The sequence below is a fragment of the Chiloscyllium punctatum genome, chromosome 5 (assembly GCF_047496795.1).
Source record: "Chiloscyllium punctatum isolate Juve2018m chromosome 5, sChiPun1.3, whole genome shotgun sequence".
Taxonomy (NCBI): domain Eukaryota; kingdom Metazoa; phylum Chordata; class Chondrichthyes; order Orectolobiformes; family Hemiscylliidae; genus Chiloscyllium; species Chiloscyllium punctatum.
This window is the reverse complement of record NC_092743.1, coordinates 3,421,141-3,446,984: the sequence shown is the minus strand read 5'-3', so window position 1 is coordinate 3,446,984 and position 25,844 is coordinate 3,421,141. Positions and strand designations below refer to the sequence as shown.

The following is a 25,844-nucleotide window of genomic DNA, read 5'->3' as shown; positions in this document are numbered from 1 at the left end:
ATTACCTCACACTGATCAAGAGTTGAACTCCATTTGCCACTTGCTTGCCCCCTCCATCAATCCGTCTACATTATTTTGGAGCTTACAGCCATTCTCTACACTAGTCACTTTTGTACCATCTCTGCTACCCTACCACCTCCCCCCCCATGTTCAAGTCCAATTTTTTTTTTTAAATATAAAAACGTTCTCAACACCGATCCCAGTGGAATTTCAAATAGCTTTCTATTCGCAAGGTTAGGCATTGAATATTACCCTTTATTTTCTGTTACTAAGTCAGCTTTGGATCAATTAGACATATTACCCTGTATGCCATGGGCTTTTACTTTTTTGACTAGTCTGCCATGTGGGACCTTGTCAAATGCCTGACTAAAATCTATGTTGACAACATCCACTGCACTATTCTCATTTATGCACCTTGACACTTTTTCGCAGAAATTAATCAAATTTGTAAGGCACAAACTTTCTTGAACAAAGGCACGCTGACTATCCCTGACTAGTCCATGTGTTTCCAAGTGACAGTTTATCCAATCTCTTAGGACTGATTGTAACAATCTGCCCATCAAAGAAAGACTAACTGGCCTATAATATTTTGGCATTTCAAAGTTTTAGAGAATATTTGTAGTTCGGGTGCTTGTTGTTGTGGTTCTGTTCACCGAGCTGGGAATTTGTGTTGCAGACGTTTCGTCCCCTGTCTAGGTGACATCCTCAGTGCTTGGGAGCCTCCTGTGAAGCGCTTCTGTGATGTTTCCTCTGGCATTTATAGTCATTTGTACCTGCCACTTCTGGTTGTCAGTTCCAGCTGTCCGCTGCAGTGGCCGGTATATTGGGTCCAGGTCGATGTGCTTATTGATTGAATCTGAGGATGAGTGTTAATCAGATTCAATCAATAAGCACATCGACCTGGACCCAATATACCAACCACTGCAGCGGACAGCTGGAACTGACAACCGGAAGCGGCAGATTCAAACCACTACAAATGCTGGAGGAAAGATCACAGAAGCGCTTCACAGGAGGCTCCCAAGCACTGAGGATGTCACCTAGACAGGGGACGAAACGTCTGCAACACAAATTCCCAGCTCGGCGAACAGACCCACAACATTTTGGCATTTTCTTTCTGCCCTTTTGAAGCAGAACTACATTAACATTCCTCAGTCTTCCAGTACCTCACCTATGTCTGGCAAGGATTAAAAAATAATCCTGATCATCTGCTATGTCCTCCCTGACCTTCTTCAAATTCCTAAGGAACAATCCATCTGCCTTGGCAACATATTCACTTTCAAGGATACCAACTCTTCTTATTCTTTCTCTCTTGCTCTCATTGTTTTAGCCAATGCTTCAACTGCTTCTCTTGGATTATTATAGCCTCATCATTCCTTTCTTTTGGGAAGACAGATGAATAATTAGTTTAAAATTCTTCCCATATCCTCTGCATCTTCACACAAGTTCTCTTTATCTCAGGTAAGTCCCCTTTTTCCTTAACTATCCTTTTTAACCTTTATATACAGGCAAAATATCTTTGAGTTTTCCTTTTATCTTGCTCACTAATATTTTATCATGCTCTTTGATTTCCTTATTTCTTTAACTTGATTCCTGTTTTTTGTAATACTTTAACTTTTTCTATGCTGTAATACGCTTTGATTATCTTGCCTACTTGAAACTGAAAATTCTAATTTCATAAAATTATTTATGGAATTAACATCCATTTTCCTGTTCTTTTTTGTCGAATGGGCCAATTCTGACAACTCAGTAAAAATAAATTATTTCACTCCCCTCAAAAATGTGATTTGAATTCTGATCTCTCATTTAAGTGCCCACGTCAGACAGCAATCTTTCTAAGTTACTCCATCCAAATTCTTTAATTGAAAAACCTTGGTTTGGACAGTTCTTAACCTTCTGTTCTGAGGAAACCACTCTACAACATTTTCCAACTCTCATTACTGAAATCTCCCTACCCTACCAACATCCTCCAGTCAAGTTCCCTCACTGCTGCTGCTGTCACGATAATGTAACATTTCTCTCATTCAAAAAACATTTTCCAGGTGTGAGGGACACAAACAAGACTGCATTTCCTGTTTATCCCAAGACTTTGGGCTGCAAGCCTTCTCCTGAATCACATCAGCCCTGTTTATCCATTAGACCATCATGAGGAGCAAAAGGCAGCCATTCAGGCCATGAAGTTAACTGCTATTCAATGCGACCATGGCTGATCTAATGATCTTCATCTCCGCTTTGCTGAGTCTCCCTCATAAGCCTCAATTCCTTTACTAATTAAAAATGAAAGCTCTCAGCCTTCAATATATTTAACCACCCAGCCAAGAGCCCTCAATGTTAAAGAACTCCACAACCCTCCGGCAAAATTCCTCCTGTGTCTCTGAAAAATGCAACTCCTTTTGCTGCAAATATGCTGCCTGGTCCTAGATTCTCCCACAATGGGAAAACAATCCCTCTGCAGCTACCCCTTAAGAATCATATTTCAAGAAGATCTCCTCTCATTCTTCCGAACTCCAATGAGTGCAAGACCAACCTGCTCAACCTCTCATGTGGACAGTCCCTCTTTACCTAGTATCATTCTAGTGAATCTTCTCTGGACTGCACCTAACATCACTATATCTTTCCCGAGATTAGGAGACCAAACCTGTTCACAGTACATTCCAGCTGTGGTTTGATTTGTGCCTTTTCTAGTTTTAGCAAAATCTCCCTGCTTTTGTACTCCATTTCTTTTGAAATAAAAGCCAACATTCTACTTTTAAAAAGTCATTCACAGGATGAGGGGGTCGCTGAATTGACAGCATTTATTTCCCATCCCCAATTGCCCAGAGGGCTGTTAAGAGTCAACCACATTGCTGAAAGTCTGGAGTCACATGCAGGCCAGACAAGGTAAGGATGGCAGTTTCTTTCCCTAAAGGACATTAGTGACCCAGATAGGCTTTTTCCTGACAATCAGCGATGGGTTCGTGGTCATTCGACCTTAATTTTTTATTATTGAATTCAAACTCCACCATCTGCCATGACAGGATTCAAACCCAGGTCCCCAGAACATTATCTGGGTCTCTGGATTAACAATACCATGAGGCCATTGCCTCCTCAATTGCTTTTCCCTATTACCACTGAACCCGCATCCTAGCATTTTGTGATTCATATACTCAGATTCCCAAATCCTTCTGTGCTACAGCCTTTCTCCAGTTAAATATAATTCAGCTGACAAACGAGGTTGGTTAGTTCAGTTGGCTGGATGGTTGGTTTGCAATGCAGAGTACCACCATCAGCATAGGCTCAATTCCTAGAATCAATTGAGGTCACCATAAAGAACTGTCTTCCTCATTCTCTCTCCTTGCCAGAGGCATAATGACCTTCAGGTTAAACCACTAATCTCACAGAACTGTACCTTGAATATTCAGCTCTTGTTTTTGTTCAATTGATTAACCTCATTTTCCACATCATACTCTATCTGCCAAGTTTTTGCCCACTTGCTTCATCTTTTTGTATCCCTCTACAATCGCGTTACCCTCATGACTTGTCTTCCCAACTATTTTTCTCCCACCTTGAACTTTCCTCATCTGAGACAATATTGTAAATAATTGTGGTTCCAACATTGATACCTGGCACACTCCACTGGTTACAGGTTGCAGTCTTGAAAATTCTCCTCTTCTCCTCCTGTCTTGTGTTAGTTAGCCGATCTTCTATCCATGTTGGGCGGCTCGATGGCTCAGTGGTTTTTGGAAACCCAAACTGATATTTACTTGCTCCCCTTTATTTATCCTGCTTGCTAGCTCAAATAATTCTCATGAATTTCAGGCATGATTTCTTCTTGAAGCCATGAATTTTGTTAAGACAAATCAGGTCAGGACTTGTGCATGTAATGGTCCTCGGGAGTGTTGTTAAAAAGAGACCGAGGAGTGCAGGTCCATCTTCCTTGAAAGCGGCATCACAGGCAGACAGGTTGGTGGTGGTGTTTGAAATGCTTGCCTTCATTGCTTAGACCATTGAGTACAGGAGTCGGGATGTCACATTACAGCTAGACAAGATATTGTTAAGTCAACATGTGGAGTACGAATTCTGGTTGCCCTGCTATAAGAAGGATGTTATTAAACTGAAAAGGGTGCAAGACAGATGTTACCGAGACTGGAGGGTTTGAATTATAAGGAGAGGTTGGATAGACAGGGACACATTTCCCTGGAATGTAGGAGGTTGAGGGGTGACTTTATACAGTTTATAAAAACACGAGGGGCATAAATAAGGTGAATAGAAAGGTCTTTTCCCCAGGGTAGGGGAGTCCAAAACTTTAGGGCTTTAGGTTTAGGATGAAAAGGGAAGGACTTAAAGGGGACCAGAGGGGCAACTTTTTCCACAGACGGTGCTTTGCCATCATTCCCACATACTCCTTTTATTTAAGTTTAGAACAATTGTTTCTGACCCAAGTTTCTCAATCTGAAATTGAATGCTAATTTCTGCTGTGTTATGATCAGACTTTTAGGGATCTTTTTATACATGTCATTTATTACACCTGTCTCATTGCACATAACCATGTCCAATCTAGTCTAATCCCTAGTTGGATCCCCATCTAAGTTAAACACATGTTTGGCATCTCAGAGAATCAAGTGGAATAGGTGGGAAAATGGAGATGAAGCTCAAGATCATGCATGATCACATTGAGCCTGCAGTGCATGTTTGATGGGTCTATTCTTGCTCCAGTTTTTATACTATGGAAATCCAGGACACAAACCATGCAATGGTCCCACAAGCATCCACAGCATAGTCTCTAGCTTACTGCAAATGCAGGTCAATACAAGAGGCATAACTACATCAGAAACTGAAACATCAACTCATTGAAGAATCCTTGTAACTTTGTGATGAGAAAAGCTATGCCAGCACTATTGCCCATCTCTAACTGTCCTGGGGGCAATTAAGTCACACTCATTGCAATGGGTCTGAACTCACATGTAGGCCAGATCAGGCATCCATAACAGACTTTTCTTCCTTGAGAGAATTGAACCCATGTCCCTAGAACATTATCCTGGGGGCTCTAGACTACTCACCTAGTGACATTACCACAATGCCACTGCCTTCCCGGGACAAATGCAAAATAATTAGACCACACGTAATTCTAAATAAAGATTCAATTCTGTACCTGTAACACATGCAGTTATAAGTTTATACATAATATTTAGAATCGAAGTGAACCTCTGTAATCTTAGCTTGCACACTTGGCTATAAACCACATGAAGCTACACAGGACTGGTTACAGCTACAATAGATTTGAGATGGATTGACCAGATGGGTGCAGCTCCAACAACACATAGGCTTGACACCATCCAGGGCAATGCAGCACACTTAATTGGCATCACATCTTCAACTTTAACTCCCTTCACCAACACTCAGTAAGAGCAGTGTTTAGATGCACTGCAGAAATTAACCAAGGCTCCTGGGACAGGATCATCTAAACTCACAATTACTTCCATCTAGAAGGACAAGGACAGCAGACACCTAGGAACATCACCATCTGCAAGTTCTCCTCCAAACCACTCACCATCCTGACTTGGAAATTCATCAACATTCCCTCAGAGTCAATAGGTTAAAATCTTGGAATACCCTGCCTAAATGTAGGTGCATCTATTGGAAATGGATTGCAGCAGCACCACCACCTTCTCCACAGATATTAGGGACAAATAATCAATTCTGGCCAAGCAAGGCACCCAGATCCTTTGAAAAAGTCATTTAAAATTGGGCAATGAATCGTGTTACTGTCTCTTTCAGACCAATTCTTTCCATTGCTACAATTTGATATCTTGCTGTCAACTTATTGATCACACTAAAAATTACTCACTTCACACAGAGAATTGGATTTGGTAGCCATAACTTGCAGCCAGTCCCACAAATTCCTGTAAACAATTTTTAAAAAGCCACACGATGAACTAAAATTAGAAACACTTTCCAGTAAACTTTATTTTCCCTCAAATATAACATTGAACCAAACAATCTGCAGTCTCTGTCTCCAGATGATCAGTTGCATTTTACTTTCAGGGATTCAAAAGTTGCAATTTACTTTTCAAAATGAGATTCAATGAATTATTACATTGCAAAGAAACCAAGCAATTCCAGAAAAAAAAAGTTGATATGCTATGTCCACATCTACCAAATATAATTCTCTCCTTCCAAACAGGTCTATCAATTAAAGTGTATCACTAGGGGCACAGATCTGCCAATAACACTGGAGTACAGTACTGATGTGTCAATGGTAGGAGTAATTGCAGGGTGCATTGCATCTGACTATAGGGAATGCTGCCCCACCCTCTACAACTAGGGGGTTAAAGCGCAAGTTGGGATCAGGTAGGAAGAGGAAGAAAAGCAGAATGGTACCCTGTGGACCACCGTGTGTGAGCATGTATACAGAGATGGGAAGAGAAACTAGACAGAAAGATTCACTGACCATAAAGGTGACAATCAAACTTCAAGATTCCAAAGCACCTGCCAGGTAAAGAAAAGCATTTGAAACATTCTCAATCACTGAATGTACATTTTAAGGAAATATGGTCATAGTAGCACCTTTTAAAATGAATAATGAGGAAACTCCACTCTTACAACTGAAGAAATTTCCATACTTTTGAAACAAACTTTGAAATTCAAGATGGAGAGATGGGTTTCATAACCACCACCCACTTCTCCTGCAGCACACTGTGCACTCAGAAATGTTGCTCATGCATCTGAGCTAAAGTGGATCACTGTTTATATTTTTAAAAAGCATCGGAGGAGGTGTGAATGCTACATGCAACATCTAACAAGGGGAAAAGTAAGTAAAATCAGTCTCTTATTCAGAATAACCCATGAGACACCCCCACACTTCCACCTTCTCTATTCTTATTCCAATCGGCCATGGGAGATCATAATCTCTCAATGGTATCACAAACTGGAAACATGCACATCACCAAGATCCCTCTGCTGCCCAGCCTGGAGCAGCTTTAGAGGCAGTGCAGGTGGAGTCTTGCACTTAAACAACTGCTGCATACTAGGCTGGTAGCTCACCCTCATTAGTAAATGGGATGGGACCTCACATACTGCAACAGGCCAGCATCCATAGAATTGAGAAAATCCACACTGAACAGAGCGTACTGCCAGCATCAAGCCAAGTGCCGAAGTATTGTGGTTCTCTAACAGGTGACATCAAAGTTAGAAATCACACATCAACAAGGTTATAGTCCAATAGGTTTATTTGGAAGCACTAGCTCTGAATCACCTGATGAAGGAGCAGTGCTCTGAAAGCTAGTGCTTCCAAATAAACCTCTTGGACCATAACCTGGTGTTGTGTGATTTCTAACTTTGTATACCCCAGTCCAACACCAGCATCTCCAAAAGGTGACACCAAGTTACTGAATCAATTCGACAACTCCCTTGTGAAAATGGAAGGAATCCTGCAAACATCAATAATCTCTTCAGGGACACAGTGTATTTTGGATCTGAACCCTGCAAGCCTTTGAAACAACTTACAGCTTCACATGTTGCAATGAAAGGATGAGCAGAGTAAAGACAGACAACAGATTCACCATTGGAAGGTTACACAGTAACAGCACTTCAGTGTCAGCCATAGAGGCCAGGATTATGTACAGTGAAGGCTCTCAGTGCATAATACACAAAATAAATAATCAGAGTTCCATCCAGGTTCTTTCCTAAACCTTCTCTCTGAAGCCTTACATTCAAGCTGTTGATGGCTTTCCAACAACACAGCAAGTATCAATGCAAAAATTAGCAATATTTATAACATTAGTCTAGGCTTTAATCAGAGCTGACCACCAGTACTATCATCTGTAGATGGATAAAGTTTAGAATGACTTGCAATTTGAACAAGGAAAATAGAGCATAAAAATACAAGTAAATGGGAAATGTGGGTTAACATTATGCATTTGCCGCACAGAGCAGCTGTCCTCTTCAAAACATACACAAGACCCTAAATCAACCCCTACAGCAGAGATTTGAGTAAGCACAGCTCCCCACCTGGGCTCCTATGGCATATGCAAAGAGCTGTGGACCCAGCACAGGGAAGAGGTGCTGTGTTTCTTGGCAAACTACTGCAACTCTGTTTGGTTACCAAGTCCTGAAGAGACTACAAGGTTATGAGAAGAACACAAAGTAGCCCAGCATTCACATCTCAGCTTACAGCACTTCTGGTAACCTTTAATGAATGGGAGCAGGCCTGGAGACAGGCTTGGTTATGGCTATGGGCAAAACTCCAGTAGTGGAGCAGAGGATGACGGCTCATGCAGGACCAGTTATTTCAGGCGGGTCAGATTTTCTACACAGAATCGAGTTTTGTAAAGGCGGTGCTGTTGCAGCAAGACAAAAGGATGACATTGGCAGCACCTAACTCATCAGAGTAAGCTCCAAGATGACAAATTCCTCAATATTTAGCTGGAGGATGGCAGCAAGCATTGGGCTGTGTTTTAGTTTTAAAAACGCCTACCTGCTATTCCCAATCAGGTGAAAACTACAGCCTCAAGGATCAGGAACCTAATATGTGAACAGCAATTTATTTTTGAATTTGATTTTTAAATTATCCAGCATGCTTAAAACTCAGCCACACCCATACTGCTGTGTTGAGCCGCCTGGATTCTAAAAGGATGATCTGTAACGTTCTTAGAATTTCTCCTAACAATGATGCCAAGTTATTAAGAATACTTCAGACACTGGGAGTCTTCTTGCTGTTCTGAGGGTTGTCACCAAGCATCTTTGACTTCAAATGTTCCTTGTAAGACAAGATGTCCCCTTGCCACTTGGTGATAGTCTGCTTCTCACACACCCAGATCTCCTGAGCAACCTGAAAACAAAGTCAAAATTTAGCAGCCAAAAAGTCATGGACAAACTAAAGCAAATAGTTGAGAGAAGAAAAAGGTAATTCATTTACAGGTAAATACAGCTCATGCCAGTAACTCCATACACTATACAAATTTAACACATGCAGTCTCAGTTTGCTGGCCACCATAAAGCAGTTCAGTTCATTCTATTCCCCCACTACATAGTCGTAGTCCTGCAAAGTTTACTTCGCTTAAATGCCTAATCAATTTCCTTTTAATATAAGTCGTTTGTATGCATAGGTTCATAGACTCCTACAGCAACAGACAGGCTCTTTGGCCCAAATTGGTCCATGCCAACCAAAATGTCCATCCACGCTAGCCTCATTTCCTTGCGTTGGGCCCATATCCTTCTAAACCTTTCCTATCCACGTATTTGTCCAAATGTCTTTTAAACATTGTTAATGTACCCACCTCAACCACGTCCTCTGCATACCACCCTGTGTAAAAAAAGTTGCCCCTCAGGTTCCCTTTTACCTTAAACTGGTGCCTCCTAGCCCTCAATTCCCCAATCCCATGCAAAAGACTGAGTGCATCCTTTTAGGATCCATGACTCTCATGATCTTATACACTTCTGTAAGATACCCCCTTTCGTCTCCTACACTCTAAAGAAAAATGTGCTAGCTTATTCAACTTCTCCCTATAACTCAGACCATTGAGTCCAGGCAACATCCTTGTAAATTTCTTCTGCACTCTTTCTAGTTTAATAATATCCTTCCTATGTTAGCAAGGTGACCAAAACTGAACACAATGCTCAGTGCAGCTTCACCAACACCCTGTACAACTGTAACATAACTTCCTAACTTCTATACTCAATGCCCTGAGCGAAGGCCAGTGTTCCAAAAGCCTTCTTTACTGCTGTCTACCTGTGACTCCACTTGCAGAGAACTGTGAACCTGAACTCCAAAGTCCCTTTGTTAGACTACACTCCTTAAGGCCCTACTATTCACCCTGAAACTTCTACCTTGGTTTGACTTCCAAAATAGAAGATCTCACACTGATCTATATTAAACTCCATTTGTCATTTCTCAGCCCACTTCTCCAATTTCTGAGAACCTCCCTCACTATCCACGATACCTCCTATTTTAGTGTCATCAGCAAACTTACTAATCGTGCCTTGTACATTCTCATCCAAATCATTGATATAGTTAATAACTATAACCACTAGTCACAGGCTTCCAGCTGGACAAGCATCCTTTCACTATTATCTTCTGCTTCTTACCATCAAAGCCAGTTGTGCATCCATCACTTCCATAATCCTTGGCAAATCCCAACCATTACCAATCGCATCCACCTTGTACATCTTATCAAATCTGCCCTCAACCCACTGTTCCACAGTGCTATCACTTTCAACCTTTAAACCCTGCTCACGCAACTCTAACTTTTCTTATTACACATTATGGCTCTACTCTGTGCCATCTCCAATGCAGACGTGCACAGCCAGGTACCTACTGTGAACTCTGATCAGTAATACTATGACAAAACTCATTACCAATGAGTAGTTTTATAAACATTAATATATAGGATCATGCAGGGCGTTATTACATTAATGTAGCTACATAAATAAAGCTACTTATTTATGCGAATGGATATAGAACACAGAACAATACAGTGCAGAACAGGCCCTTCGGCTCTCGATGTTGTACCGACCTGCAAACTAATCTAAACCCATCCCCCTACACTATCCCATCATCATCATCCATGTGCTTATCCAAGGATTGTTTAAATCTCCCTACTGTGACTGAGTTAACTATGTTAGCAGGAAGGGCATTCCATACCCTTACTACTCTAAGTAAAGATCCAGCCTCTGACCTCTGCCTTAAATCTATCGCCCCTCAATTTGTAGTTATGCCCACTCATACAAGCTGATGTCATCATTCTAGGGAAAAGACTTTCACTGTCTACCCTACCTAATCCTCTGATCATCTTGTATGTCTCTATCAAATCCCCTCTTAGCCTTCTTCTGTCCAATGAGAACAGACCCAAGTCTCTCAGCCTTTCTTCATAAGACCTTCCCTCCAGACCAGGCAACATCCTGGTAAATCACCTCTGCACCTTTTCCAATGCTCCCACATAATTCCTGTAACGGAGCTACCAGAACTGTACATAATATTCCAAGTGTGGCCGCACTAGTATTTTGTATAGTTGCAACACGACATTATGGCTCCGGAACACACTCCCTCTACCGATGAAACCTAACACACCGTATGCAGCACTATCAACCTGGGTGGCAACTTTCAGGGATCTACGTACATGGACTCCCAAGATCCCTCTGCACATCCACATTACCAAGAATCTTTCCACTTTACACCAGTGGTTTTCAACACAATCTCAACACCTGAGGCAAGAATTAGGAGCAGGCAAACACCATTCAGTCAGATCATGGCTAATCTAATTGCAGCCTCAGCTCGACTTTCAGTCCCCCTTCCCTTGACCGCCTCAATCAAAAAACTAACCCGGCCCGGAATGTGTTCAGTGACAAAGCCTCCACTGCTCTTTGGGGAAGACAATTCCACAAATTAAGCACTGTCAAACAGAAATACTCCGCAATCCCCTGGTTTTAAACTGTGCCCCCTAGTTCTACACAGCAGCACAAGGGAAAACATCTTCTCCACATTCACCCTATCCAGTCCTTTCAGAATCTTACACAAAGCGATCACTACTTATTCTTCCAAACACTAAGAGAATTTTAAGTCCTTTCATCCCAAGGAGGAGTCAGGTAAACCTTCCAAACTGACCTAATGGAAGTCTGTCCCTCCTCAAGTAAGGAGGCAAAACTATACATAGTATGAGACAGGACTTCACACAGGCCCATACAGACATAGAACGATATACCTACTTTTATACGAGATACCTTTTGCATTAAAGGCCACATTCCATTTGAATGGAAGACAGACCAAACATTCCACCTCTCAAATCTTACCCATAACCCAAAGGTGCCAACCTTTCAAGTAGAAGAGAGAGAATAAAGCACCATTCGATGTGCCATTTACCTGTTGAATGAGCCTGAAATCATGGCTGACGAGCATCATTCCACCCTCAAACTCATTGATGGCATCAGCCAGGGCATCAATGGTCTCAATATCCAGATGGTTTGTAGGTTCATCAAGGAAAAGCATGTGTGGCGTTTGCCAAGCCAACCAGGCAAAGCATACGCGGCATTTCTGTCCATCAGAAAGATTCCGGATTGGGCTTACCTGGAATACAAACACCGTCAGTGCTCTCCACAGAGAACGGCACACATTGGGTTCAGCTTCCCTAATCCCAACAAGGAATTCTCTTAAACCAATTCTGCACCCGCATGATAAATATCCAGTTCTTATAATTAATGATTTCCTGTGCCACATCAAATGCAAAATACTGGTCAAGGTAAAGCAATACCACAAATGTATTAGGGCACAAAGTACCAGAACGACCCTATCTGAATTGCATTTGCCAGGATGGAGATTCACCAGCTATGTAATGGCGGGAGTGAAAGACCTGTATCACCAATGGTCAGGAACCCTCAGTATGGTATACAAAAGTGTTCCTGACTCCCTCAGTCCTAACCGTGTGCACCACAACCCCACTACTCACCACACATGCATACTTACTCCATCCTCCTCCAAAAATAAATTCAATTTCTCTAATAGAAAGGTGAACAACCTGGAGACAGCAGGAAGTTGGTAGCTCAGTGAGACTCCCACCATCACTTTGAAAAACAAGCTTAAAATTAAAAAGGATAAGGTGGCATTGGACAGTGCAGAAAGGTTTCCCAAGAATGTGGACAATCTAAGCCTGCTCTCCAAACAGAAACAAACATTTGGAGGAAATTTGATAGAGGCTTTCAAAGGAGTCTGGGCAGAGTAGCAAGGAGTATGTGTTCCCACCAGTGGATGAATCCAGAACAAGAAGGTACAAATATAAACTAATTGGCAAAAATGGCACAAAGAAAAGCTTTGTCACACAGTGATGGTTAAGGTCTGGCATGTAGGTTCAATCAAGGCTTTTAAAAGGGAATTAGAATCACAGAGCTGTTACTGAGAAGGAACAGTATCCATGGTTACAGGGAGAAGGCAGGAGAATGGCACAAATTAAACACGCCGTCATAGAGCAGGTGCAGATATGCTGATTTATTATTATGCTGTCGGAAGCCAGTAAGCCAGAGAAATTCAATTCAGATTAAGCCTTCTCATCCCCCTTTCCATTTATCCCCACACAACATGCAATCCCTCATAAAACCCTCAAAAGGAAACAGCTGCTTTAAAGCAGGTGTGTCTTTTCCTTGTACATTGATGGGATGCAGGAGCCACTGGCTGGGTCAGCATTTATTGCCTGTCCCTAGTTGCTAGAGTGTGTGCTGCTGCAATCCATGTGGTGTAGGTAAACCCCCTAATGCCGCGTGGGAGAATGTTCCAAAATTTTGACCCAGTGATACTGAAGGAACAGTGATAAATTTCCAAGCCGAGACGGTGAGTGGCTTGGAGGAAACTTGCAGATGATTTTTCTGTTGCCCTTATCTTTCTAGATGGAACTAGTTGTGGGTTTGGAAGGAGTCACATATGGTGAACATTACGCAATCACCAGCGAACATCCCCACTTTTAAACTTACAATGAATAGAGATCATTGATGAAGCCACTGAAGATGATTGGAACAAGGACACATCCCTGAAGAACTCCAACTACCACAGCCATCTTGCTTTGTACAAGGTATCACTCCAGATTACTCAAATTGAAAGCTGTTGTTTGAAGGGGAAGTTAAATCTCTGGAGAATAGATTTAGACTTTACCGATGTCAAATGCAAGCAGACATATCCAGCACTTCCATCTCCAACCCCAAAAAATACCCATCAACCCCCAGGATCCATGACAAACTCCCTAACGTCCCCAGGACTGACCTGCACAGCACACCTACCTGCTGTTTTCCAGAGAGCCCGTAACGCCCAATAATCTTCCTCATTTCCTCCTTCTCCTTGATCTCTGGATAGCATTTCATCATGTACTCTAATGGAGACAGGTCCAGCTCTAACTGGTCTTGCAAGTGCTACAGGATAGAGAGGGAGATGGTACAACATATCAGAGAGAGCAGAAATCCTGAGAAAGGGAATCCCTCGAGTCTCACATTCTTCTGTGTTAATGCATGATACACGTGCACTGCTGTACACTTCAATGTACAAAGAGACTGTTTTTATTTCCCACATACACTGGGTCTGACACTCGCTCCAATATACAGAGAGACTTCTGTGCTCTGTTCCACGTTCCTGATGACAAAGCCAAATACAACAGCAGCTGCTTCAGTTGGTCGTCTTCGTTCTTTCACAGTGGAACAGTGCTGGAAGAGTCACTGGAAGAGTCACTGGAAGAGTCACTGGAAGAGTCACTGGAAGAGTCACTGGAAGAGTCACTGGAAGAGTCACTGGAAGAGTCACTGGAAGAGTCACTGGAAGAGTCACTGGAACAATAGCCAATGCTCAGCAGAATTGTGACCATGTCTCCAACAGTCTGTGTGAACCTGAAATTCTGTTCTCCCCTCCGCCCCCACCATGAGCTAGGACCCTCCCAAGTTATGAGCGTGTATAATATCTAATATCCATCCTGTGGGTGAAGGAACCACCTGGAAGGTGATTCACGTGCTCTCAGAAGGAACCCATTATTAAACATACCTGACCCAAACCTACTGTCAATGTCTCACAGCCCAAATCACTCATTGCCTCAACCCAAAATAGCAACATGAAAACAACTTACAGGAAGCAAAGTGATTTCACCTTAAGGCAAAGCTACACCTGTCTATTTAAAACCTATGTTTATTCTGTAATGACTCTGGAATTTAGTAGCTTTAAAAGGCAAAAATCGAAAGAGAAACTGCTGATAATACTCAGTAGATCAGGCAGCTTTTGTGAAAAGAGAAAATTAATATTTCAGGTCGATGATCTTTCAAAATCTCCAAAGCTACTAGGTCAGAATCCGCCTTATAGATGGTTACAACTATCAGGAGAGACTCAAGAGGAGACCCAATTGTTTTATTATTCCCAACAATTATTATAACAATTGAAGAGATTTCAATGGGGCAGACATGCTTGTTGTGGGACAGAGAACGTCCAAATCTCTGAATCCAATCAGGAATTCACAAGAAACATTTCTCCCAGTGAGAGTAAAACTCTGGAGGGTACACACAAATCTCCAAGTGCTTTACCTGCTTGACCCTTCACATACCACATTCCCCACATGGCAGAGTCTGCAGATCACAAATTGGGTCCTGAGACAGTTGGTAAGTGTAAAGTGGAATGGAAATAAATTATACTTGATCCTGAAGGACTGCTAATAGAAAGAATCTGCGCCAGCCTCACAAACATCCTGTCTCCCCATTGTAGAAGAGACCACATCAGGTGCAACAGATACAACGGATGACGTATGTGCAAGTACAGGAGAATTTCTGCTGGATGTTGAAGGATCCTTTGGACGGAGGTGAGGAGGGGGAGGTGTAAGTGAAGGTTTTACACTTCTTACAGTAGCAGGGAAAGGTGCCAGGAGGGGGCTGGTGGTGGGGGCATGGATCTGACAAGAGAGTTGCAGAGGGAGTGGTCTCTGCGGAATGCAGATAGGGGTGGGGAAGGAAATCAATTTCTGGTGGTGGAGTTTGTTTGTAGGTGGCGGAAATTGCGGGAATGATGCGTTGTATCTGCAGGTTGGTGAGGTAGAAGGCGGGGGTTGGGGGGGGTGGTGAGACTGTCCATGTTATGATTAGAGGGATGGGGTTCCAAGGCAGAGTTGCAGGAAGTGAAGGAGATGCGCTGGACCACATGGTGGGGGGGGCGAAATTGCAGTCTTTGAAGGAGGCAGCCATCTGGAATGTTCTACAGTGGAATTGGTCCGCCAGAGAGCAGATGCGGTGGTACCATAACTAGTGACAGCTTGTTTACCCAAGAACAATCCATTTATTCCCATAATGTTTCCTCCAGCTAACCAATCATCTGTCTACACTAATGCTACTTCTTACTCAATAGCCCTTTTCTTTCTTTTCATAAAAACACCTCAAATCTACTTTTTTGCATTCTGATTTTCTGCATGTCCTGCTGTTCCCACCTTAAGAATTGATCCTAGCATTTCTCAATGACACACTTCAGACTAACTAGCCTATAATTTTGTGCTTTTGGTTTCACTCCTTTCTTCAAGAGTGTTACATTTGCAGATACCAAGGCAGTCTGTCCCCTGTGCCACTTGGCAGACATGAAACTACCTCAACAAACCAGTCACCACACTGGACTGGGCACATATAAACAAAAGGAGCCCATCAGATAATCAAATAGCAAGAAACTACTGCCTCAACAAACCAACCAGGCAACTCTTGGGACTTTGTTTCATTTATTGGTCATGTCAGATAAGCAATTGCGCTGAAGATGTTTAGTATTTTAGTTTAATTCATATGCAGAGGAACATTTATTACGCATGCTGAAATCTTGATGTATCTGGTCAGACTCAGCAGGTAGAGAATCCTGGAGGTAGAGCAATGCAGTATTACCAGCTTTAGATAGTCAGAGATGTACAGCATGGAAACAGACCCTTCGGTCCAACCCGTCCATGCCGACCAGATATCCCAACCCAATCTAGTCCCACCTGCCAGCACCCGGACCATATCCCTCCAAACCCTTCCTATTCATATACCCATCCAAATGCCTCTTAAATGTTGCAATTGTACCAGCCTCCACCACTTCCTCTGGCAGCTCATTCCATACACGTACCAGCCTCTGCATGAAAACATTGCCCCTTAGGTCTCTTTTATATCTTTCCCCTCTAACCCTAAACCTATGCCCTCTAGTTCTGGACTCCCCGACCCCAGGGAGAAGACTTTGTCTATTTATCCTATCCATGCCCCTCATTATTTTGTAAACCTCTATAAGGTCACCCCTCAGCCTCCTGTACTCAGTACTCTGACCAATAAAAGAAAGCATACCAAACGCCTTCTTCACTATCCTATCTACCTGCAACTCCACTTTCAAGGAGCTATGAACCTCCACTTCAAGGTCTCTTTGTTCAGCAACACTCCCTAGGATCTTACCATTAAGTGTAAAAGTCCTGCTAAGATTTGCTTTCCCAAAATGCAGCATCTCACATTTGTCTGAAATAAACTCCATCTGCTACTTCTCAGCCCATTGGCCCATCTGGTCCAGATCCTGTTGTAATCTGAAGTAACTCTTTTCACTGTCCACTACACCTCCAATTTTGGTGTCGTCTGCAAACTTACTAACTGTACCTCTTATGCTCGCATCCAAACCTTTTTTTTTTAAAATGACAAAAAGTAGAGGACCCAGCACCGATCCTTGGAGCACTCCACTGGTCACAGGCCTCCAGTCTGAAAAACAACCCTCCATCACCACCCTCTGTCTTCTACCTTTGAGCCAGTTCTGTATCCAAATGGCTAGTTCTCCCTGTATTCCACGAGATCTAACCTTGCTGATCAGTCTCCCATGGAGAACCTTGTCGAACGCCTTACTGAAGTCCATATAGATCACATCTACTACTCTGCCCTCATCAATCCTCTAAGAGCCAGAATATACCCGATGGGCCAAATAACCTCTTGTGCTGCTGCTGGTGCCAGACAGTTACAAACCCAAATTTAGAGATAAATTAATCTCTAAAGGAAGGGCAAACATTTGTTTAATATTCATCAGGTATATCCCTCAGGTCAGTGAGTGCACTTATTTTACATTTGTTCCAATGAAGTGGGAGACACAGGACAATGCCACACTTATTATCCACCAGCTTAATGGCGACCTGCTTGCCTAGTCCCAGTGTTGATAGAGGGAAACTGGAGAAGGGAAGAGGAAATAAAAGTTACCTGGTGGTATCGTCCAATCTTGACATGTGAGTGTTTTCGAACCATTCCGTCACAAGGCAAGAGCTACATAAAGGAACATGTTGAGACAAAAAATTCAGTGCAGAATCAAGATTGCAGCAGGTACAGTCAATATTATTACACTACCAGGTGTCAGCAAATTAAAACAACATTATAAGCTGAACGGGGAAACTTATTCTTCCTGACGTAGCTGGGTTCATGCCTGCTGAGCTCCAAGAGGTGGAGCATATTCATCCACAACAATTACTGAGTCTGAGATCAGCCAGAGTTAACCAGAGGCTGGTGGTCATGGGTCACTGGGCAGTAAGCTGGAAATCAAGGCCCACTATTCTGGAGTTGACAGAAACATGAAAATTTGATTAAACTAGTGAATTTCTCAGTTTTACCCAAGTGTTCAATTCAGGTTAAAAGAATTTCCAGGCCAGGTTTTTATCATTAACAAGAAAATAACTAACATTTGCAATCAAACTGTTTTTAACAGTGACAACAAAAAGATAAGTTGAATTGCTAATCTGTAACCTAAAATTTTTTTTTTTTAAAACTTCCATACAGAAACATACACACAGACAAGGGTATTAAGGATATAAAGAGAGATGGGAGAAAATGGGGGAGGGAATAGTTTTCTGCAGAACAGGAGTGGAGTTGTTTCAGGTTTTTTTGCTGCTGAAAGAGGCCTGTTTGCATACCTATAGTGTCTTTCATTCACTAGTTGACATTTTGTCCCCCAGCAGTGTCTCTGAAGTGGCTATTTCCTTTCAACAGGTGTTACAGAACTAAAGAAATAACAATTTCTATCAGTCAGTGGAACTTGCCAATACCCCGTCAGTAAGTTTATTTCTGTGACAAACTGGGCATGTCCAATTAGCCAAATTCTAATTTTGGAATTGGACAGAGGTCAGCTTTTGTACAATATTGGTTTTGCAATAATCAATAGAACCTTTCTGTTTTCAGGACTTTTTAAAATGGAAACTTAGAAAATAGCAGTGGGCCATTCAGCCCTGCAAGCCTGTTCTACCATTCAATATGATTATGGCTGATCATCCAACTCATACCTTCTAAAACCTTGCTCCCCTCCCTCAGCCTCTGAGTCCATCCCCCTCTCAACCCCTTCTGTTGAATATTTACAATCCCTCTGATGTTCTGCTCACTAATGCTAAATGTTCTGTACACACCCCCATCTCGATGGATGTCAGGAATGACATGATGTCGAACTCTTCTCCCATCATTTTTGCCCCACACCCTTTTGTGGAAAAGATGTCCTCTCCCTCAACCAAAGATCCTTTCAACAATCTCCAACACTTCCTCCACTTGGACCCCTCCCTCTGGCCTTTTACCTGAACTCTACCTGTTCAGAGAATAGTAGACATGACCACTGGTCACCTCAATTTCTCCCCTTTACCCGTTCCAACCTATCTCCCTTTGAACTGACAGCACTCCACGATCTCGGATCCAACTTTGTAAACAGGCCTGACGACAAAGCATGATGCTGTTGTCTGGATACTGACCTCTACATTGCAAAAGCTAAGTGTCAGCTTGCGGATGTTTCCTCCTATCTCTCCCTGAACCAAGACCCCAACATGGAGCATCAATTACAATTCTCATTTCATCTGGTGGTCACTCCCCAAGACCCTCCCAAGTTCATCGTGTCCCAACCTCGCACAGCACACTTCTACCTCCTTTCCAAGTTCCACAAACGGAATTGAATGGGCTGACCCATTATTTCTGTGCTCTCCTCCCTGACAGGACTCATCTCTTGCTAACTCGACTCGATTTTCCACCCCTTGTCCAGCCCCTTCCCACTTACACCTGCAATTCCTGTGTTGCTTTACATCAGTTTCAGCATTTCCAGGTCATGGGCTCCAGCCCCCTCCTCTTCACTGTGGACGGGCAATTCCTTTACACGCCCAAGATAAATCAGAGCTCTCTGTTACTTCCTGGAAAAATGGCCTGAACAGTCTTCAACCACCAGCACCATCCACAACCTGGTCAAGCTCATTCTCACTTTGAACAACTTCTTTAAATATTCCACTTTCTTCAGGGGAAAGGTGTGGCCATGGGTACCCACATGGGCCCGATGTAGGCCTGTTCTTTGTGGGACACGTGGAACATTCCTTGTTCCAGTCCTACTCTGGCACCCGCTCAACTCTTTCTCCAGTACATCATCGGTGCTGCTCCTCTCTCTTGTCTGGAATTGAAATAGATTTATCTGTCTTGCTTCCAATTTCCACCCTGCTTTCAACTTCAGCTGCTCCATCTCTGACTCCTCCACTCCCTTCCTAGATATCTGTTCCCATTTCTTGGGATAGGCTGGCCATCAATATCCACCATAAACTCCCTGACTCCCACAGTTACTTTGACGATACATCCAGCTTCCTTTAAAGACTCCATTCTATTGTACAATTCCTCCATTTCCATTGCATCTGTTCTGATGATACCAACATCAACAAGGGGGCCTCCAAAACATCCACGGTTTTCTTTAACTGAGGATTCTCCACTACCCTGGTTGATAGGGCCTTCAGCCATGTCTGATCCATCTCCTGCACTTTGGCCCTCACCCCTGCCCACTCTTCCTTTCCACAAAAGTAGTTGGGTCTCCTGGTCCTCATCTACTCTCCCACCAGCATCTGCATCATAAGGACTATGTATCGCCATTGCTGCCACCTCTAGACACATATTCCCCTCCCATCCCTTGTCAGCCTGTTTCAGGCATGGTTCCCTCTGGAACACTTTGGTCTACTCCTCCCCACAAGCCATGACACCTCCCCATGCAATGTTTACTTCTCCCCCCAACTTCATTACCCAAGGCCCCAGACACACCTCCAGGTTACCCCAACCCTCCCAGCCCTTGTCATCACAAGGGGTGCTACCACAATCGCATTGACAGCTTCCAATGGTCCCAATTAGCCCATGCTAACCTTTATCCATTCCTTTGTCTGTCCACCTGTTGTTCTCTCTCTGGCTTCATTTCTACCTATGCTTTACTTGTCCCACTCCCGGTCTTCAGCATATGTGCCAACATTTTCCTTGCTATAATCAGCTCCGATGAGTCACCCGGACATTAAATGAAGGGTCACGTTAACTCTGATTTCTTTTCACAGATGCTGTCAGATCTCCTGCATTTTCCCAGCAATTTCTGGTGTCTAGCATCTGCAGTTCTTTGCGCTTTTTCCCTTTCATATCAGAGTCTGTACCTGTTCCTGCTTTATCCACAACATTGAAAACCTGGAATGGGAACAGTCAGTGTTCTCCACAGCCTATTCCAACCTGCTCATTAGTTTTTCAAAGCTGATATTGGAATTAACGGCCAAAGTTTAATTGAGGGCCGAGGGGGTTTCCCTACTGCCTGATATTTAAGTCGTAGTCATATTTGACAGGAACTTTGCACTTAACTCTCGGAACTGCTGGGTCAATCACGTTGCTATGTGTCTGGTGTTAAATGTAGGCCAGACCTGACATAGATGACAGATTTTCTTACCCTAAATCCTAACAATTATAAGGTATAACGATGGATCTGGTGAGCTATCACAGGGATTAGCATCTACTGATAAATCTGCAACAAACACAGATACAAGAGGAACACCTCTACCCACAGTCAGTGAGAAAGATGACAAAAGACAAACACCACGTCAAGTTTCCACATAGCCTCACATTGGTTCCCACATGATACTCACATCACCTGCCAGTAGTTTCAGTAATGTAGACTTTCCAGCTCCATTTGGCCCAACCAGGGCCACCCTGGTGTCCAAATCAATACCAAACTCCAAATTTTGATAGATCAACGGCTGGAAAAGAAATTAGACAATAATCAGAATTCCCACTTCTTTCAAAATTCTAATCTCCGTCCCCTCATCCCTCCTTTGTCGCCAGCCTCCAAGATTTTACCCCAAGCTCAAAAGAATGCACCCAGACTCCATTGCTCACTGCCTACACAGCAGCAGCCCTTCCTCAATGACTTACCCCATCCTTAGTGTACTTGAAGCTTACATTCTGTACCATGATAACAGGAGGAGGAATCTTCCCACAGGAGGGGAAGCAGAATGACAACGTCTGCAAAGAAAATACAGATAATGGATTAGAACATTAGAACTGGAAGAAATGCCATAGTAGACTCATCCTATAGCTTTTGCCAGAAGGGAGACAAGGTGGGTGGGGTGGGTGGGCGTACAGATTGCGCTGACCCAGCACCATTTCCAAACATCAAACACCCATCAACCACCTGAGAGAGAATGAAATAACATGTATTCACACAACATGAAGCAGTACTTTTAAAGAAAGATTTTTTTCCTCCATAGGGGAAGCTGTGGCATAGTGGCAATGTTATTACAATAAGTAATCCAGACTAATGTTCTGGAGACATAGTTTTAAATCTCACTACGACAGGAGGAAAAATTTAATTAAAAACTAGTCTAATGGTGACCATTTAACCACTGTCAATTATTGTAAAAATCTGGTTCACTAATGTTGTTTATGGAAGGAAATCTGTCATCTATATCAGGTCTGGCCTACATGTAACATCAGACACATAGCAGTTGACCCAGCAGTTCCGAGAGTCTAGCTAGCCACTCGGTTCAAGGGTAATCAATGGCTGGGCCAGCTGGTGACACCCACATCCTATGAATGAATTGAATAAAAAACTGGAGTCACTGCATATTAAAAATATTGAGAGATCCTTTTGATTCTTTGACGCACTTTGAGCAACTCTAATTTCCATCGAGGACAGTCAAGTGAAACACCATACATTCGGTCTGGAGTTACGTGTCGGCCAGATCAACCACGGATAGATGTCTTTCCCTAAAAGGATATTATTGGACCAGATGGCATTTTGCAACAATAGCTTCATGATCATTATTACTGATATGAAAAACATAGCAGTAGGGTATTTACTCCCCTGCAGCCTACACTGCCACTCTAGATTGTTACTAATTATCTACCTCTTTCCCATATTACCTCCATAGCTTTTGATGTAACTTGTACCATAAAATCTATCAATATTGGTCTTGATGTCAGACTGAGTGAGCTTCAACTTTTGAGTTAATCAAACTTATTAATTTAAATTTTAGCATTCCCAGAGCACTCTGGATTTACTAGACTGCTAACATTACCATTAAGCCATGACCTCATTGCAAACCCAAAAACAGACACACAAGCATAGAACTTTAAAAAAATAGTTAATGCCTAATCAGCCATTTCGCCTCAATGTGTCACTGAATCAAAAGTCCAAAATAAGAAACAGCCACTCCGTCCTGTCCTTGATTAATTGCTCAGTCACGGTAGGTAATGGACAAGGACACTTACCGATACCCTGTTCTAACAGCAGGAGGTGCTTTTACCCAACTGCGCTTAAACATGGCAATCAAGCAACTGCACAATCCGTGGAGGCCTGACCATACTCAGTGAGGATATCAGAATCCTGCATTCTGTAAGTGTACAAATTGCTTGCGATAAGGTGGAAAGACCCAAACCCCTTGCAAGAAATGCTACTTCAAAGCGAGGGAGGTTGAGAAGTCACAAAATGCAAGGATACAAAGTTTGAGATTTTTAAAAGTGAAAAATATCAGGTTGGTGGAGCAATACACAACAAGAATTAGAAGAGAAAATCTCCACTTATGAAATTGCTGCTGTTACGGTCCATCAATGTTCCAATGCCACAAAACTATCACCACAGGTTTTTAGCCATGCTTACAGTGCGTACACGCATTGTGCAAACCTTGTCACTGACGACTTTCTCTGTGAGCCCAGAGGCCATCATCTTCTGCAGTGTCTTCTCTTTACTCTGAGCTTGTCGAGCTAACTTGGCACTGCCATGTCCAAAGCGGGCAATGTAGTTCTGGGGAAGACAACAAAGCAAGGTGAGGATAGCAAGCAACAAACTTATTGAGAATACAATGGGCAACAAACCTTTCTTTCCCAGTTAGACCAGAGATCTAAAACTTGACCTAGGAGTCAAGTTGAGGGGAGAAAGATTTGTTAAATTATGAGACGATGGGAAGGCGAGGGTGTAGGAGTAATGTCACTGGACTAGTAATCCAGAATCCCTGGCTAACATTTTGGGACATGGGCTTGTATCCCACCACAGCATATGGAAACATTTAAATTCAATGAAACCCTAGAATAAAAAAGGCAGGCTAATGTAATGCAGGTAATGTAAAAGGTTTGCAGATACATGGTAAATAACTGATATGTAACCACTGTTAATTGTAAAAACCCAGCTAGTCCACCAATGTCCCTTAGGAAAAGGGATCAGCTGTCCTAATATGACTTCAGCTCGCAGCAAGTTGATTGCCTCTTAAAAGCACTCTGGTAATTCAGAATGAGTAGTAAATTCTGCCCAATCTGATGATACTCATGTCTCATGAATTTTCAAAAATTGTTTTGAGAGCATGACAAGGTGCTTAAGGAACAAATTTAAATTAGGAGGACATAGAATGATTTATATGCCCTATCATATTATTATGTGGTCATGACTGAGAAAACATTGACCTAAACATCTTGTATTTAGAATTAGACTTCATTATCCCGTGTTCTCAAGTTCAGAAGTACAGGTGTACAGTGAAAAACTGACAAAGTCTCCAATCACGGCACCACCTTAGGTACAAAAACCCAAATTAAAAAACAATCTTAAGATACAAAAACCAGAAATAAAAAAGGAAATACAAAAGAACAGGTAAGAAAGCAGGAAGCATCCACATCTAAAAAGGTCTTGTCTCCGTGAGGTAGCCCCGTATTTCTGTAATGTAAGTAGGCCTCCCTCTCCAAAACCTCGAGTCTCAGTGCTGTCATAGGCCCTCGGATGTCACGCCTGTTGCCTCCACAGGCCCTCGTTTAATCGAATGTCAAAGGGTTGTGAAGTTGTGGAATTCAATTGAAAGACTGATTAGAGCAAGTGAGATAGGTGGTTGAAGGGCAAGTACATGAAATTTGGATACTGTTCACATGAAGACTTAAACACCAGAGTCTGGTTGGGCTGACTGGCTGACCTTTGGGTTGTAACCTAACCAAGCTTTTCTCAATGGGTCCTAGTCAGCTAACTAGTCAGGTGAGGGGAATTCTATCTGAAAGTGACTCCATCTTCTCTGTACCGAATGTCCTTCAACATTCCCAGCCACTCTCATCCATGTACTTACCTTCATGTGTGTAATCTGATCTTGTTCCCAGGTGAACCGCTTCATTTGGTTCTCCTCCAGTTCCAGCCTGGTCTTCACATATTGGTCATAGTTACCCTGGAACACAAGCCACAAGTGACTCCAATGCGGTTTCATAGTGCCCTAGATGCTAACATTGGTCTTACTAATACACCAGAATTATTTTTCTTCACAGAGATCCAGAAAGTGAAGGTTGAGGCACAGGATATCAATTTTATCTACATGTTTATTACATTAATGTAAAATTCTGACCTGTGAAGAATCCTTCTCAGGATATCATGGTGTCATCATTTTACATGGATGTATCTGTACCATACAATTCAATGCATTACTACTACCAACTGGGGATGAGAATAAACAAACATTTCTGACTTTAATCTTTTTTGTGCTTCATTGGGTATCACTCTCACCTCACAGTCAGACAGCCAGGGCTTCACAAACTGCTCTAAATATTGGACAATAATCCAGGCTAACATTTATTTCAGGCAACCACAGCAGATCAGAAATCTATTGGCACAAATGGTTAAAAAAAAAGGGTCAATGCTCTTAAAATCTTAAAGCTTTGTCTCTCTATCTCAGAGGGTGAAAGCGAGGACTGCAGATGCTGGAGACCAGAGTCAAGTTTAGAGTGGTGCTGGAAAAGCACAGCAGGTCAGGCAGCATCCAAGCAGGACGTTTCAGGCAAAAGCCCTTCATCAGGAATGGCTCTCGACTCTCTATCTCAGACCTGACTTATTTCCAACGCATCTTGGATTAACAGGAAAACGGAGCGCGTACAAGGCTAAATAGTTACTCATTTGTGCATTCCGACTTTTAGCTCGGAAACTGATCTGTATTCATGCCAGCTAGCTGTGTATTTCACACTGCATTTGTAGTGTCCTGATTTCAGTCCTGGCATGATGCTGCTGTCCAACCTGCAACTTCATTCTGGGCAGTTAGAACCACCAGCCATTACGGAGGAGGGCCAAGCTTTTCAAGCAATTTCTGTTCCTGTTATCAGAAGACTGGCATTTGTTGTGAAATTTTACA

At 42.7% G+C, this 25,844-nt stretch overlaps 1 protein-coding gene across 1 annotated transcript in view; it reads right to left on the bottom strand.

The window, feature by feature from the left end:
- Positions 1 to 5,918: 5,918 nt before the first annotated feature.
- Positions 5,919 to 25,844, bottom strand: part of abcf2a (ATP-binding cassette, sub-family F (GCN20), member 2a) — a 39,104-nt gene continuing 19,178 nt past the window's right edge. Inside the window, exons 8-15 of the mRNA XM_072569641.1 lie at positions 24,798 to 24,893; positions 23,381 to 23,500; positions 21,631 to 21,720; positions 21,345 to 21,455; positions 17,656 to 17,718; positions 13,735 to 13,863; positions 11,834 to 12,037; positions 5,919 to 8,806 (exon numbers count right to left, since the gene is read on the bottom strand). Of these exons, the coding sequence (XP_072425742.1) occupies positions 8,669 to 8,806; positions 11,834 to 12,037; positions 13,735 to 13,863; positions 17,656 to 17,718; positions 21,345 to 21,455; positions 21,631 to 21,720; positions 23,381 to 23,500; positions 24,798 to 24,893 (951 nt within the window). The 3' untranslated portion in view covers positions 5,919 to 8,668. The remainder of the gene's footprint in view (positions 8,807 to 11,833; positions 12,038 to 13,734; positions 13,864 to 17,655; positions 17,719 to 21,344; positions 21,456 to 21,630; positions 21,721 to 23,380; positions 23,501 to 24,797; positions 24,894 to 25,844) is intronic.